Source organism: Felis catus, chromosome C1 (genome assembly GCF_018350175.1).
Source record: "Felis catus isolate Fca126 chromosome C1, F.catus_Fca126_mat1.0, whole genome shotgun sequence".
NCBI classification, from domain to species: Eukaryota; Metazoa; Chordata; class Mammalia; order Carnivora; family Felidae; genus Felis; species Felis catus.
The window spans coordinates 99,022,812-99,039,831 of record NC_058375.1 but is presented as its reverse complement, the minus strand read 5'-3'; the positions used below and the strand labels follow the sequence as shown (position 1 = coordinate 99,039,831).

General features: G+C 43.1%; 1 protein-coding gene and 2 long non-coding RNA genes across 5 annotated transcripts in view; 1 reads left to right on the top strand and 2 right to left on the bottom strand.

The window, feature by feature from the left end:
- Positions 1-2,346, bottom strand: part of SLC22A15 (solute carrier family 22 member 15) — an 82,943-nt gene extending 80,597 nt beyond the window's left edge. For all 3 annotated transcript variants that reach the window (XM_023259027.2, XM_023259028.2, XR_002744682.2), the window contains exon 1: positions 2,189-2,346. In XM_023259027.2, coding sequence (XP_023114795.1) covers positions 2,189-2,275 — 87 coding nt within the window. In that variant the 5' untranslated portion in view covers positions 2,276-2,346. The remainder of the gene's footprint in view (positions 1-2,188) is intronic.
- Positions 1,855-9,191, top strand: LOC109502551. The gene is made up of 2 exons (XR_002161219.3): positions 1,855-1,948; positions 7,732-9,191. It is a non-coding gene; the product is annotated as an uncharacterized LOC109502551 (long non-coding RNA).
- A 4,590-nt stretch (positions 9,192-13,781) lies between these two features.
- The window catches only part of LOC123379014, a 30,905-nt gene continuing 27,666 nt past the window's right edge, over positions 13,782-17,020 (bottom strand). Inside the window, exon 4 of the long non-coding RNA XR_006582903.1 lies at positions 13,782-14,062. This is a non-coding gene — a long non-coding RNA (uncharacterized LOC123379014). The remainder of the gene's footprint in view (positions 14,063-17,020) is intronic.

The following is a 17,020-nucleotide window of genomic DNA, read 5'->3' as shown; positions in this document are numbered from 1 at the left end:
GAAGGATTCACTTCTGCCTGGACTGAGGCATTGTTGGGACAGACACGGCTACAGGGTGCCTCCCAGTCCACATCTACAAAATAAACAGTCACTCACTCCCAATACTCATAAGACCTGGTTCTTCAATGGCAAATACTGATCACATGTCAGGCAGGGATCAGTGAACAATCATGGTCACAGGTTTAGAGCTCTTTGGTACTAAACGCAAACCAACTGGGCCAACCATAAAAGTAAATGAGATAAACAATAGGTCTCAAACCCAGAACCGTGGCCCTTTTTTTTTAAGTTTTTATTTATTTATTTATTTATTTATTTAGAGAGAGAGAGAGAGAGAGAGCATGCAAGCAGGAGAGGGGCAGAGAGAGGAGAGAGAGAGAGAGAGAGAGAGAGAGAGAGAGAGAGAGAATCCCAAGCAGATTCCTCCATATCAGCACAGAGCCTGACAAAGGGCTCGAACCCACGAACCATGAGATCACGACCTGAGCCAAAATCAAGAGTGGGACATTTAACTGACTGAGCCACCTAGGGGCCCCAGAACAGTGGCCTTTTTAGTGCTGCACTCCCTCATGACAAACTTATTCTAAATAGGCAGACACCTAGCTAGGCCTTTAACAAGATAATGACAGCAGGTGGAGTATAGGCATGGGGGGGACAGGATTGTTCAGAAAAGGAATTATATTCCTGGAATTCTTGGTTAGAAGAGGAAAGAATTTTCTCAAAGAAAAAGTATTATAAATGAACATCAGGCATCATGGGTACAATGAAATACTCTCTGTATTAAGTACTGTTTTGTGATTTAGGAAGTACTTTTTCCCCACAGGAAAATTACAGTTAAAGCTGAAACACCGAACTTAAAGAACTTCAGAATCCTGAATATTTGTGAACTGAAAACTTGCTTTGCTAAAAAAAGGACTGACATCATCTATCAGTCCATCGTTTGAACAGCTCTTCTGGCTGGAGATAAAAACAACTGAACTTACAAACATTTTAATGGAAAACAGAATCAGTAAGGCAACTCTTACCCTCCCCCACCCCCTACCTTCCTGTTGAGCAGTTGCCTTATGCCAGTTTCAAGCAACTGGTGGTTATACTCACGACTTCCCTGTACTTTCCTCGGGATAATCATCGCACACTAACTGTACTTATTGAACTGTCTGCCTGCCTCACCCAACCCCCTCTCCCACTAGAATGGGGGTCTTTTGGGGGGAAAGGGGCTTTGATTTGCCCACCACGGTAGCCCCTGCTAAGCAAATAGTAGGCATCATTAAATATGTGCTGAATGAAGGAGTAGTAAAATGAGGGCTCACAGTAGATACTAATCAAGAATTTGTGAATGAAACGCCTTTAGAATATTGGGAGAGGTAACTGATGTCATTAAATGGGCCATTTAGGCTGGCAAAGGAAGAGTAACTCTTGCCTGGCAAAGTGTATCTATAGCGACCTTGAGCATACCAAACCCACATTTTTGGGCTGGGGTGGGCAAGCAGTGTGGGAGAATTTTGTACAGTGAAGAAATGATGCTCCTTTATAACTGAATCTTATACATATTGTAGATGACATTATTCAATTTTTAGTAGTCTCAGCCCGAGGCTGGCCTCTGGCAGAATGACCCAGCAGAACTTGAACGGGGGAGAAATAAACCCCATGCACGGAAAGAACCTGGAACAGAAAGCCCCCTGAAATCCAGGAAAAGATGGTAAGTGGACACCCAGAACTGAAGGAGGCCGCTCTAGGTCGGACCTTCGTCAGCGTCAGCGGCAACCGGGGCTCACTGTGTGCTCTAGATTCCAAGGTGACAGAGCCGCAGGTGAGTAACAATTCCGTCACGCGTTCACGATGTTGTCCCAGGTAACCGCAGAACCCGGCATCCGCTACGATTAACCAGCTCATCGGCGGATAAAGTACCACCAACCCCCCACCCCACTCCCTCTCCCACTCGAGGTGGCAGGTGGGTGGGCCTGGCGGAACAGCCCCAGGGGGCAGGCTCTGAGGCTGGGGCGGGCACCAAAGACCAGGCCTGACGGCGACCTGGTGCTGGGGCCCAGGCCGGCCCTCGCGCGGGACGGGGGCAGGGGGCTCGTGTCCCCCCCACCCCCCGGGGTTTGCAGAGCCTGGGCGACCGGCCGGGCCCCTCGGGGGATCCGCGGGAGGCGGGGCAGCGGGGCGCTGGGGGTGGAGGGGGACTCACCTGCAGCAGCACGGCCAGCAGGAAGCACAAGTACATCTGGTAGATGCCCATCTCCCCCACCGCCTGAAACGCCTCCTCCACCTCCATGGCGGCCCCGGCCCGGCGGCCCCGGCTCGGCCCGTTGGCGCGGAGCTGGAGCGGGGGCCGGGGAGGGGAGAGAAGGGGTGGGGCGGGGGCGGGGGCAGAGCCAGAGCCGGCGCGGGGGCGGCGCGCGTGCGCGGGCGGGGCGGGGCCGGGAGGGGGCGGACGCGGGGCGCGGGGCGCGGGGCTTCGCGTCGGGGATCTGGGTCGGAGAGGGGCTGGCGTGCGCGCTGCTCGCGGGGCGAGGGAAGAGGAAGTGGGCGCGGGCTGAGACATCCGCGGCGATGGAGAAACACGGAAACGGCTGCCAGTCGGATCCCCGGCCCTGCTTGGGGCGGGGGCGCGATTACCGGGCGACCTGGTGGCGGCTCGGCATTGTTTGTCCTTTTGTATAAATCGGGGGGCTGGGGGCGTGCCAGAGCCTTCGGAGAAGAGGGCTGGCCGGCCTTTCTTTCTGGTCCAACGCCCCGCTAGCGCTGTGGGGGTCACACGTAAACACATTCTTGCAAAGCCGGGAGACTTATTTGCAAATAGAAATACGCACAAGGTACAAAGGAAATAAAGGGCCAAGGTTAAGCTGTGAGACTGGAGGTGATGGATGCCAAGGTGTTTGTAGGATAAGCCGCACTTGTCAGGCGGGAAAGGTGGAGGAAGAAGAGGCAGGGCGGAGAGAGGGGTCGCCCACCTTAAGTCCCCTCATTCCTGCATCTCCTGAGGTTGGTTTTAACAGCTGCCTAGTATTCCCTGGTCCAGGCCATGACCCTCAATACACTGTGAACAGAAGAGGTGACCAGCCAATGTTTTACCTAGGCTTTCACATCTAAAAGAGTGCGATAGGCCTAAGTCTTCTTTTCTTCCTACTGTCCCTGTTTGCATTTGGCATTAAGATCATAGCAGCTTAGCAAAATGAGTTGGAAATATTTGGTATAACTCTCCTTTAAACCATCTATCTGGATTGGCTTGTCTTGCCGGGGCGAACCCCTGTATTACAGAGATACATAGAAATATCAGATATATTTTTATGGCTTTGTGTTCTTAAATTACTTGTATTATTTAAAAAATGCTTCTATTTTAATCGAGATTTTTTGTTTTTGGTTTTGTAATTGTTCATCTTGTTCTCATAGGGTTTTATAAACTCATGCTCTAGTTGTATTGATGCTGTTTTTCATTCTTAATATTGTTTATTTTTATTGCTCATTCTTATCCATCATGCTGGAGTTTCTCTATTCTTTATTTTTAAAAATTTTTTCTCTATTCTTTTTTTAAAAACCAGTTTTTATTTTGTGGTTTTTCTTTCTGTGTTTCTTTGTTTTCTATTTTGTGGATTATGTGAATTCTTTTCACCCTTACTTACTTTTGTTACTCTGTATTTCTTTTTTAGCTACATGACTTGAAAGTTTAGCTTATTTGCTTTAAATTTTACTTTTCTTTTTAATGTTTATTTATTTATTTTGAGACAGAGGGAGAGAGAGAATCCCAAGCAAGCCCTGTGCAATCAGAGCCTGACAGGGGGCTCGATCTCATGAACTGAACCATGAGATAATGTTCTGAGCCAAAACCAAGAGTAGGTGGCTTAACTGACTGAGAAACCCAGATTCCCCTAATGTTACTTTTTAAAGAATACTTACATTTCAGGCTATGCATTTCTCTTTGCTCTGTCCTATAAGTTTTGTCAGGATGTGGTTTCTCTTTAGTTCTGAATATTCCATGATATTGTAATATACTCTTCAAACCACTAAGTTATTTGTTAATGCTTTCTCCCTTCTTTTCTTTTTTTTTTAGTTTCCAAGTAAAGGTTATTGCTATTTTTAAACCATCCTTTTATTGTTGATTACTAATTTAAATACTTTGTGAACCAAGATGATATTAAATCTTGGAAATTGTTTGAGGTTTCTTGTGACCAGGAATGTGGTCATTTTAGAAAAATGGACTGAATGTACTGAAAATAGTCTCCATTTGCTTGGGTGCAAGATTCTCTATATATTAGATCAATCATGTTAATTGTATTCAAGTAATGTGTATTACTACTGGATATATCAACTTTTAATAAACATGTCAAAATCTTCCAAAATGTTTATTGTTTTTGAGTTTTTATCAAGTTCTCTTTTTATTTCTGTAGGTACATAAAAGGACCAATTGAATCATTCCTCTTGTGATAAAATAGCTCTTTCCTCTTTTTTTTTTTTTTTTTCAACGTTTTTTATTTATTTTTGGGACAGAGAGAGACAGAGCATGAACGGGGGAGGGGCAGAGAGAGAGGGAGACACAGAATCGGAAACAGGCTCCAGGCTCCAAGCCATCAGCCCAGAGCCTGACGCGGGGCTCGAACTCACGGACCGCGAGATCGTGACCTGGCTGAAGTCGGACGCTTAACCGACTGCGCCACCCAGGCGCCCCAAGCTCTTTCCTCTTTTTAATGCTTTTGTCTTCATTTTTATTTTGTTTGATATTAATATTGCAACATTGGGGTTTTTAAATATTATTTTCCTTGTAGTCTTTTTATTTTCATCCTTTTGTTTTTACTATGTTTTAGAAATGTTTATGGAGGGAGGATTTTTTTGTCCATCCACTTTGATAGTCTTTGCCTTTTAACATGTGAGTTAAATCCATTTATATTTATTGTGACTGATATATTTGGAATATTTTTCTACCATTTCATTTAGTGTTTTCTGTTCACCATCTTTTTTTTTTTTTTTCTTCTTGGCCATCTGTTGGAGTCTGAAAGCCATTTTCATCCTGCCTTTCTCTCTTTTTGCTATTTTAGAGACCTACAGATTGCGTTATTATTATTATTAATTTGGTAGTTACACTTACATTTTTTAACATCCTCATAACTATATACTGTTCTACAATGTTTATAGTTATTTAACATGCCTATTTTCTTTTCAAACTCATAGGAACCTACACAAGATTCTGAAGGAGTTCAGAACAAGTCTCCCTAAAATGTGTCACTTTGGCATGTTGACTATTTTAGCTGAAGGCAATAAAGGCACAGCAGACTCAAGAAAAATTTTCCCCTCCTTAAAACTACCTAAAAGAATTTAGATAGGAGACCTGGTTACTAAGAGATAATTTTTTTCATTCTTTCTTTCTTTTCTTTTTTTTTTTTTTTTTTGCTGTTTATTCATTTTTGAGAGAGAGAGAGAGAGAGCATGAGCAGGGGAGCAGCAGAGAGAGGGAGACACAGAACTCAAAGCAGGCTCCAGACTTTGTGCTGTCAGCACAGAGACCTACACAGGGCTCAAACTCACAGATTGTGAGATCATGACCTGAGCCAAAGTTGGGTGCTTAACCGACTGAGCCACCCAGGTGCCCCAAGAGATAATTTTTTATCTGAAAGACTTATCTATAATGTAGGACAAACATCTAATTACCAAACAACTCCTCTTCATATTGTCCTATGAATCACCCTTCACCCCTTTGAAGCCCCAGCCCCGATCCCATTCCTTAGTTCAGGATAGCATATAAGCCCCAGTTGCCTCTCTTGTCCTTGGATCTCATATTCATATTCCCTGTAGGTGTGAAATTAAATATTTTTCTCCTGTTAATCTCTCTAATTATTAGACCAGCCAGAGAATCTAGAACGGTAAAAGGAAATTTTTTTTCTCTCCAATAATTCTAAGAAAGCTTTATCTGAGAAAACATAGGAGAACATAAAGATGTTACATACGCTGGAAAACTTTTTTAGGTGACTCAAGAAGTTATTGCTGTGGTGCTAAAACATGGATGGGGAAGATTCATGTGAAGTAGTTTAATAAAAACCTTCCATTGTTAAGAAAAATTATCCTGCACTTAGAAATAATAAGAAAGCAAGAAGAGAACTGTGTGTGTCCTTTCAATGTGGTAATGAAGCATTGTTTAACAGGCCCACCCTAGGATTATTTAATTCTGTAAAAGAACTGACTTGTGTTTAACTTTGTATTTACTATGAATTAGAGTCCAGAGACTACGTGTTTACATGTAAATTTGTAGATTTTTGTTAGGGATAGGTGTAAATGATTATGTTCAATAGAAAAGATAATCCATTATTTAATTATCCTATAAAACATTAGCTTGTTTTATATCAAATTTAGAACTTCTATTTTAATGTTTTTTTTTTTTTTTCTGGGAATTACAAGTTCCTCAACTGCTCTTAGAACGAGCTTTACCATAGTACTGGTCCTTTCACCAATTAAAATAAAATCTTTGACACAGGTTCATTCTCTATTGGTAAGAGGGTTATATTTTTAACTTTTGGAAGTTTTTCTTTGACATCATCATGTATGAGAATGAAAAAATTATAAATTAATATTTATATGATAGCTAAATAATGTGTCAAGTAGAAAGAGGGTTATTTCATCTTACTCCCTTAAAGTTTATATATTAATTTTTCTTCTATTGGATATTTATGCTAAAAGCAGTTGGCTATTATAAGAAAAGAAAGTACAACCTGGGGGTTGTCAGAAATGAGGTCTGATGGGTTGATAAAGGCCAGGTATGCAGTGCTAAGCAGCTTGAACTTTTTCCTACTGGTGATGGGAACCACTGAAGTGTTTTAAGCTGGAGTAGTGTGATTTTTAACAGATGATTTGGTAGAAGTATTAGAAGCATGTAACACCAGTTGTAAGGGCCCAGGCAAGACCCAACGAGGGCCTGAGGGCTTAAACCAGAATAGTAATAATATAGATGGAGAAGTCAAGTCAAATTTAAAGTAAAATTTCAAAAATTGATAGTGACTGCATTTTGCACAGGCAAAAGAGAAAGAAGTCACAAATGACTCCTATGGTTCTGGCCTTGATGACTGGAAAAGTGGAGATGCTATTAACTGAGATAGGGAACACAGAAGGTGTTGTAGGTTGGTAGTGGTGGGTTGCAGGGCCTATAATAGGAATGGTGGGGCTGACCAGCATTGCTCTTTTAAATAGTCGTTGCCCCTTTAAGATCCTGCCCTTCCCCCTTAACCCACCCAGGTCCCTGCTGGATTTTCTTGCCCTAATTTACAGTCAGCGCCAGAGCTTCTGAGCATGCGCTGAAGAAAGAGCTGGCCTAATTAAAGCTCTCCTGAGGCTCAAGGTATTGCATCTGTGGCTCTTAGCGAAGAGTTCCATTTTGAGAGCATATTTTCCCCATCGGACTATTCTTTTCTCATTTTTCTTTTTCTTAAGCCCTTTCCTCCCATAATTTTATAGTACCTGAATCTTTCTTTTATCACTCAGGAGTAATGAGCATCTTGGGTTGTTGTTGTTGTTGTTGTTTTTTAAATAATAAAAAATTAAAATAATGTTTAGAATAGGGTGTCTATCAAATACATACTGTTTGGGATCTGAGAAGAAAAAGGTAAACTTTATCTGGTAAATTAGATAAAGCTTTGAAGCAAATAGACTTGATCATTATAACCTTTTTTTTTAACATTATTATTATGAAAGCTGCGCACCTAACCACTGTATCATGTCTTCTGCTTTATTGGTAATCTGATGTCCCAGAAGGTTACTGAAATTTGGTGTGCAAGATAACAGACTTCACATATGTCAAGTGTTGCTTCAGATCCTTGGCAATCAGTGTTGCAGACCCACCTAAATGTACCAAGAATTACCATCTTTTTGAAAAATCTGAAGAACATTTTTCCTTTTGCATAAACCTTCATGCTGTGCGAACCCTTCATTTTTAGTATTTCACAGCAACAGACTTTAATAAAGATAGCCAAAGTACAACTACCTCTGTCAACATTAAGTTGATAGAAACACAGCAAATACGTTGGGAATGACCAGATCACAAGGAAGCCTTCCTCCCGGGAGGAAGGAGCACGAGGGCCGAGGGAAGAGAAGCAAAAAGAAAATGGAATTGGCAGTGAAAAGGACATGTCTCCATCGGTTGCCTAAACTAACAACTCTCCCAAACTAACAACTCTCATTCAAAAACCATCCGTGAGTCAGTGACAAACATATACTAAAATAAATCTAAATTAATGTGGAGAAATTGACCATTCCCATGTCTTAAACCTTAGCAATAAAACAAAAGAGGATGAATAGAGTGAGGTCTAAAATTAAGAAGGTTATGGAAGAGGGATATGAAATATGAGGGAAGTTAGCCATTAAGTATATTTGAATTTAGGTAGTAGAGTGTTTTGTTGCTAAGAGCCGAAGTTTCCATGCTGTCCCAAGAGGCACTAAGCTTAGATAGTAGGACATTCATTGAATTCAACAAATTCATTCTTGAGTGCTCAATTTTAATGGAAATGTCCATATTGTTGTGCCTGTGGTTGCTACTATTCCTTCCATGGGAGTTATCCATCAAGGGAATACAGACCAAAATGATGAATTTGCTTTTTGCATGGGGTGGATACACTGGGACTGCATTCCGTAGGATGGATGAAAATTTACCCTCTACCAGACAAATGCTTCCAAGTTGCCCAGGATTAAAATCTGGAGGCCATGGGAACTGTCTAAACCATCTTTGTTGTTGAGTATTGCATAAAGCTGATGATAACCTGCATATCGAGAATTCTAGCTGCAACTGGGCCTTCCAGTTAAAACCAGCAATTGACATTGCTTTCAGAAAATAGGAAGTCAAAGTAGACTTCAGAGAACCAAGTGTGACACACTTGATCTACTCAATCTCAGGAGAGGTCATCAATCCTAAACCATTCTGAAAATGCAAGTATTAGGTTCATTCAGCAAGCTGGCTTGAGCAACTCCTCCCTACTGGGCATTGTTGTAGGTGTTAGGAATGAGGCATTAAACCATCGGAGCCTCTCCCTCTCCCTGGATGCTTGCATTACAGAGAAGACTTCCTTCTTGGCTGCAGTTCTGGATGGCACGGGTGGAGGAGGAGTTGGCAACTATGGAAATTGCACACTTGCTGCGTTATCTGAACGTGAAATCAACCCCAAATCCAAACATAACATTGTGAACCAATTAGAGCATAAACAAAGCTTTACAATCCAGCCCATCTTCTCCAGTCTATCATTCAGCCTATGGGCTCTTGTCCCTGTGTTTATCCGCTTTAAAAAGAACGTAGCCAAGGGCACCTGGTTGGCTCAGTCAGTTGAGCATCCGATGTTGGTTCAGGTCATGATCTCATGGTTCATGAGTTCGAGTCCCACATCGGGCTCTTAAAAAAAAGAAAAAGAAAAAGAAAAAGAACGTAGCCAAATCTTGTTATCTCCCAATAGTGAAAGTCACGTAGTGGAAAGTTGCAATAATTCACAAATTCACAAAAAGAATCTGCATGATTTTCCGAAGGAAATGAATCCCCGGTTTACTGGCACACAGCTATTCTGAGCCAAAAGATCATAATGCATTTGAAAGAATATAAACTCCTCTTCCTCAGTCTTCATTTGCATGAGAAGAGTATCTAATCCTTAGCCAAACAGAGCAAATCAGGTCCTCTAGTCAATTATCTATTCTAGCACAAGATTTTGAATATTCTCAGTTTCATTTTCCACTCCTACCAGGGCTTGAGATGCATCCTTCACCATTTTTTTTTTTTTTTTGTCATGTGGCCTTTTGCGAATCTAATGGAAGTGAATGGTTTTTCTCAAGAAAATGAGGGTGCACTCATACACATACTTTGAACATTGTTTTTTTTCAAATCACTGAATCCAACCCCGACATGATAGACATGATGAATTAGGGCTACTACAGGTTAGATAATACGTTTAAAATGATTAAGGAACATAGCGAAAGTCCACAGTTGGTAGAGCAGTGGATAAAAACCAAGTTCTCAAAAGTTTGGACCTTTTTGTTTTTTAAAACTGCCAGAGACCCCTCTCGGATCACAGGCCCATCTCTAAACAATGTTTTTCTCGCGTGGAAATATTAACATAGACCAACATTATCTTTGTAACATATTTGCACTCTGATTCCTTTGTAAACAAGAGTAAATGTGTCCCCAGACCCACAATGATTTTAAGGTTGGGGCTTTAGCTGAATGGGGCCTTCCCTGCCTGTTTCCCAAGCCAGAGACTCTAGTCGGGCATATGTGATAACTCAGCCCCATGATTGCAGCCACACACGCACACACACACACAGAAGAGTTCTCATCTGTTGTGTTGGAAGCTGAAGAATGGAGTAGTGTTGTAGTTTTCCTTTGTGGATTATTCCTTCCTCAACAGCCATTCTGCTTTTGACCTGAAAAACTGGGCCACAGAGATCCTGCACCATCAGGCATGTTTCTTATTGGGCTGTGAATGTCTGGCATATGGCTAATTACAATTTACACCTCCTGAAGTCTTCTGACAATCCACTAAAGGCTGTTGTGTCTCTTTGGTTTACTGTTCGGGGCACTTTTTGCAGACAAAGCAGCAAACGGTTCTTTGGGAGGTAATTTATTTTTAAGTTTTCATGTATTTATTATTTGAGAGAGAGAGTGTGTGTGTACGCACGCGTGTAAGAGCTGGAAAGGGCAGAGACAGAAAGGGAGAGAGGGAACCCAAGCAGGCACAGTGCTATCAGGGCAGAGCCCAACTCGGGGCTGGATCTCACGAACCGTGAGATTGTGACCTGAGCTGAAACCAAGTGTCAGACACAATCGACTGAGCCACCCAGGCGCCCCTTGGAGGTACTTTTTTTTTTTTTAATTTTTTTTCAACGTTTATTTATTTTTGGGACAGAGAGAGACAGAGCATGAACAGGGGAGGGGCAGAGAGAGAGGGAGACACAGAATCAGAAACAGGCTCCAGGCTCTGAGCCATCAGCCCAGAGCCTGACGCAGGGCTCGAACTCACGGACCGTGAGATCGTGACCTGGCTGAAGTCGGACGCTTAACCGACTGCGCCACCCAGGCGCCCCTAGGCAGGATTTTAGAAGCAAAATGTTTATGGCATAAAATAAACCAATACAAATGATAAGAGAGATATCTGCATAAAGATACCTGAGTTGTTTTGAGTTTATGTTTTTATTTTTTTAGTTTAGATTTATTTTGAGAGAGAGTGTGTGCATGCGAGAGAGTGGGGGAAGGGCAGAGAGAGGAAGGGAGGGGGAGAGAGAATCCCAAGCAAGCTTCTGACGAAGGCTCAATCCCACAAACTGTGAGATCATGACCTGAGCTGAAACCAAGAGTTAAATGCTTAACCGACTGAGCTGCCCAGGCGCCCCTTATTTTTTATTTTTATCCCTGTTTTTTCCTGCTGCACGTTTGTGAGATAAAAACGTGCTCTGTTGCAAGGAGATGGGTATCTCTTCGAACAACACGTAATGGAAAGATATTTCCTCAAAGTTAATTTAGTTTTTAATTTGTGGGATATGAAAATACAAGCTGATAACTAGACATCACTTAAGCAGAGAGGTTTCCTCTTCAGTGGAGTGGCTGGCAGAGGGAGGAGGCATTCTGATGGAGATGTTCTATTTGAAGCTGGATGTAGAAGGCCAGGATGGATTTAGTCCCAGGGCTCTCTTCTGGCCCTGCCAACAGGTGACCAGCTGGCACCAGATACAAGCGTGACAGCTTGGTGCACTCAACTGAGCCCCCCGTTTCTATTTTCCCTCATCCAGGGAATAGCTAAAAACACGATCTCTAATTCCCTTACTGGCATGGGGCAGTACAGAAATAAATGAGTTTTCAGTTAAAGATTTGAAATAAAAATATGGCCAACCAGTTAGAATTTTAAAGTTGAAGCTTTGATACTCGCGTTTTAGGAACTGAGCGATCTATGAGCCAAAGTAATGTGGGCCCCATCCATTCTCTACCGTAGAACACACTTGAAAAGGCTGACAACATGAGAGATTGAAAATTGAAGATTTGAAATTTCAGCTTTGATGGCAATGTTTACGGGATGAGTATCTTTTTTTTTTTTTTAAGTTTACTTATTTTTGACACAGAGAGAGAGAGAGCAGGGGAGGGGCAGAGAGAGAGGGAGAGAGAGAATCCCAAGCAGGCTCCACGCTGTCAGCACAGAGCCCAGTGCAGGGCTCAATGCCACGGACCATGAGATGACCACCTGGGCCGAAACCAAGAGTCGGACACTTCACTGACTGAGCCACCCACGTGCCCCGGGATGAATATCTTCCTGAGAGGCCCACATCTCCTTGATGGGGATGCAGAGGTAGGAGAGAAGATTCAGCCCTTCTCCCTTTCCCCTCAATTGCCTGATTTGACCTAGAATCAGCATAACCACAATAAAGACTCACAAGTATTTCAAATGAGCTCTTGAACATTGATGTTTTCCTTTTCGTTAATCTCCCTTTTAATGTTAAGGGTATACCTTAAAAAAAAAATGCCCTTAAAGCTCCCAAAGGATGGTTAAAAGGAGGGAAAACAAACAAGGAAAAAAGATAATACGGCCAGCAATTACCAAGAGCTCTGCGGTAATAGGCTCAGAACTGTTAGACCTCAGGTTCAGATAGGCCATGAGGCAAGTACACCTGAGATGCGTGCAACCTGGTGGTCCTTTCTGCCCTAGCCACCCGCTCTGTGCTCAGGGACCAGGAAGTCCTACACTTTCCACAAACAACGTCAACTCTGCGCAAAAGTGCGCTGGAGCTCTGTCACAGTCATGCCCGTCTGCCGGCTTCCGCAGCACCTGCAAGGTCACTTTAAACTTCCTTCATTATATACGGTATGTTCCCCAAGATAGTTCTAAAATTCTTCCATACCGGAAATGAAAGTAGAAATTTACATGAAACAACATCTTTTATAGAAAGGGGCTACAGGGATAGTTACAGCTTGGGGGGGTGGGGAAGTTTTCTGAAAAAGAAATCCTGATATGATTGTTTATATGTTCATGTTTTATATCTTCCACTTCTCATTACGTGTATGTTTTCCTTTGGACTCATGGGCATATTTATAATAACTTTTGAAGTCCTTGTCTGCTAATCTGCCAGTTCTGTTGTCTCTTCCATTGTGGGTTTGTTGGCATTGCTTGATTTTTTTTTTCTTCTTCCTGATTATCGGTCCCAATTTTCTGCTGCTCCTATATAGTGGTTTTTTACTGAATTCTAGAAATTGTGAATGTTTGTTATTGAGCACTGGAGTTTGTCTTAGTTCAAGCGTATTAGATTTTATTCTAGCGGGCCGTTAATCTGTTTGTGCATCGGCTGGACATTTTGAAGCTTTTTTGGAGTGGGTTTGGGGCAGCCTTCCCTACAGGGCTAATTTAGTCCTCCTGCAAAAGCGTGACTCCTCTGAAGCATCTAGTGACTACGTCAGGTGTTCACTGTAATCTCTTCACACCAATTTGGCTTTTGCCTTTTCTATACCCTGGAATTGTTTTTAATGGGAACACAATAACTTTTTTTTTGAGAGAGAGAGAGAGAGAGCGCGTACTAGTGGGGGAGAGGGGGAGAGGGAGAGAGAGAATCCTTTCTTATATAAAGTGTATTTATGTATTTTGAGAGAGAGAGAGAGAGAGAGAGAGAGAGAGAGAGAGAGAGAGAATGAGCAGGGGAGGAGCAGAGAGAGGGGGAGAGAGAGAATCCCAAGCAGGCTCTGTGAGATCACGACTTGAGCCAAAACCAAGAGTTGGCTGCTTAACCGACTGAGCCACCCAGACATTCCCCCAAGAGAGAGAATCTCAAGCGGGCTCCACACTCATCACAGAGCCTGACACAGGGCTCGATCCCATGACCCTGGGCTCAAGACCTGAGCCGAAATCAAGAGTCAGATGCTCAACCAACAGAGCCACCCAGGTGCCCTGAGCACTAGTAACTTTTACATCCAAAGGATACTTTCCAGTTTTCCACTTACCTGACCTCTTGGTGGTGGGCATTTAATGCTGTTAGCCACTCCCACCTTCTAGAGACACTCTCTTCTTGAGACTTTGGTGCACTCTCTCTTTTTCTGGGGGATCTCACGCTGTGCCATGGCTTCCACTCCCATCTATTTTACAGTGAAAGAAACTCAATGTGTATGTGTGTTTTCTTCATCCTGGACTTTTCCCACGCTTCAGACTCCCCATTACCAACCCCGTCCTCAATATCTCTTCTTGACTATTACGAACACCTCATGTACTAAAGTGACCCCATGATTCCAGCCCACTGCCCCACACCTGCTTCTCTTCCAACATTGTCTCATTAAAAAGGCACGACCCAGTTTCTCATGCAAAAAAAAAAAAAAATCTGAGTCATTCCTATAGCCTCACCCTTGATGTATATGAATATCAAATATAATCATTTTTTTTCCTACTATAGATCTGTTGAATCTGTCTCCCAAGATCCAACAAGAAACTGTTGGTCCTGCACACCATGTGTGGTTCTAGAGCAGAAGAGAGAGACGCGGAATATTAATATAGCAGGGTTGAAACAGCCTCAGAGTGTTGTCCACAGCCAGATGGTTTTGGAAGAAGCAGAATATTTTCTGTACCCTTGGAGAACAGATTAGACATGGTGTAGGGAAGAGAAGACCTGAGAAAGTTTCAAGACGGAGCAAAGAGGGTGCAGCAGAAGCCTGGGTGATGGGACCATAAAAACATCAGTAGACTCCACAGCAGAACATGAACAAGGAGACCAGACTGTTCACCCACCTTGTATAAGATCTCAGCGTACCTTCCTCCCCAAATTCAGATCAATATCAAGGAGGTGGAAAGACCCCCAAATGGCCTCAAATCAGATTTCCAGCTTCCAGAAGAATGGGAGCTTGGAACTAAAATTAACTTCATGTATATATACAAAATAATATTCTACTTCTTGGCAAAGGAACAAAACTCACACCCAGCATATGGACAACATCACTGATATAGACTTGATGTTTAACCTAAATTGTGAATAAGTGTAAATGCAAAGATTAAGCAGGCTTTGTGATCAGGCAGTCTTCATCACCACCTCATCATCACCATCCAAGCCGCTGTCATCTCTTGCCTGAACACCAATAATCACCTCCTTCATATTCTCTCACCCACATTCTTGTTTCCCTCCAATCTTATTCTACACCAAACCAGGAGTGATCTTTTTGGTATACAAACCTGATCCTATCACTCCCCTTCTTCCTCTTCTTTTTAATATAATTTATTGTCAAGTTGGCTAACATACAGTGTATACAGTGTGCTCTTGGCTTCGGGAGTAGATTCCCATGATTCATCGCTTGAAAACAACACCCAGTGCTCATCCCAACAAGTGCCTTCCTCAATGCCCATCACCTATTTTCCCCTCTCGTCTGCTCTCCCCCCACCCCCCCATCAACCCTCAGTTTGTTCTCTGTATTTAAGAGTCTCTTATGGTTTGCCTCCTTCCCTCTCTGTTTGAAACTATATTTTCCCCTTCCCTTCCCCCATGGTCTTCTGTTAAGTTTCTCAAGCTCCTCATATGAGTGAAAACGTATGATATTTATCTTTCTCTCATGGACTTATTTCACTTAGCATAATACCCTCCAGTTCCATCCACGTTGTTGCAAATGGCAGGATTTCATTCTTTCCCATTGTCAAGTAGTATTCCATTGTATATATAAACCACACCTTCTTTATCCATTCATCAGTTGATAGACATTTAGACATCTCCGGTTGATAGACATCTCCATAATTTGGCTATTGTTGATAGCACTGCTATAAACAGTGGGGTACACGTGCCCCTATGTGTCAGCACTCCTGTATCCTTTGGATAAATTCCTAGTAGTGCTATTGCTGGGTCAGAGGGTAGTTTTATTTTTAATTTACTGAGGAACCTCCATACTGTTTTCCAGAGTGGCTGCACCAGTTTGCATTTCCACCAACAGTGCAAGAGGGTTCCCATTCTCCACATTCTCGCCAGCATCTGTTGTCTCCAGAGCTGTTAATTTTAGCCACTCTGACTGGTGTGAGGTGGTATCTCAGTGTGGTTTTGATTTCTATTTCCCTGATGATGAGTGACGTTGAGCATCTTTTCATGTGTCTGTTGGTCATCTGGATGTCTTCTTTGGAAAAGTGTCTATTCATGTCTCTGCCCGTTTCTTCACTGGATTATTTGTTTTTTGGGTGTTGACTTCGGTAAGCTCTTTATAGACTTTGGATACTAACCCTTTATCTGGTATGTCATTTGCAAATATCTTCTCCCATTCTGTCGGTTGCCTTTTAGTTTTGTTGATTGTTTCCTTTGCAGTGCAGAAGCTTTTTATCTTGATGGGGTCCCCCGTAGCACGCTCACTCCCCTGCTAATAGCCTCTTTTTTTCTTAGTAGGGAGTCCCTATCCATTAACCAGGGCCTTTCAGACCCTGCGCTGTCTTGAGAGTTACCCCTCCAGGCCTCTTTCTTTCATTCTGGCACACTAGACTTCTCCCAGCTCCTCTGGGGTGCTAATTCCAGGGGCCTCCCTCTGCCTGGAATGTGCCTCCTCGGTCCCCCCCCCCCCATACACACCCCAACTTGACCAACCCCCATTCATCCTTCAGTTCCTGGCTCCAGAGCCACTCCTCCCTGAAGCCTTCTTCCTTCTCCCAGGTTGGTCTGGGGACTTCTGGAGCCACTCGCATTTGCTCTCTGCCATTTCACCTCGTCGTGCTTTACCGCCACTGTGCTCCATAAGGGCAGGGCCAGGGTCTCCTTCCTACCCTCGATACCCAGGGCATACACTGCACCCCAGATGGGGACCCTCCAGCACCAGAGGGGCTGGAAGAAATGCTGGATGCAGGAAAGCGGTCCAGAAAGCTAATTCCCACCAAAGTGTTAACTGATAATGTGTTCAAATGCTTGTGTAAAGGACATGCTGATAAATCTAAAGGAGCATGTCCTTCCTGGTAAAACTTTGACTGTTGGTATATACTGTTGGCATATTTCTGAGCTAGGCCATTTTCACTTCCAGGCTGTTCACTAGGAGAAAAGGCGACAAGGACTCTACCATTACCCATGAATCCCTAGGTCATCACCCCCC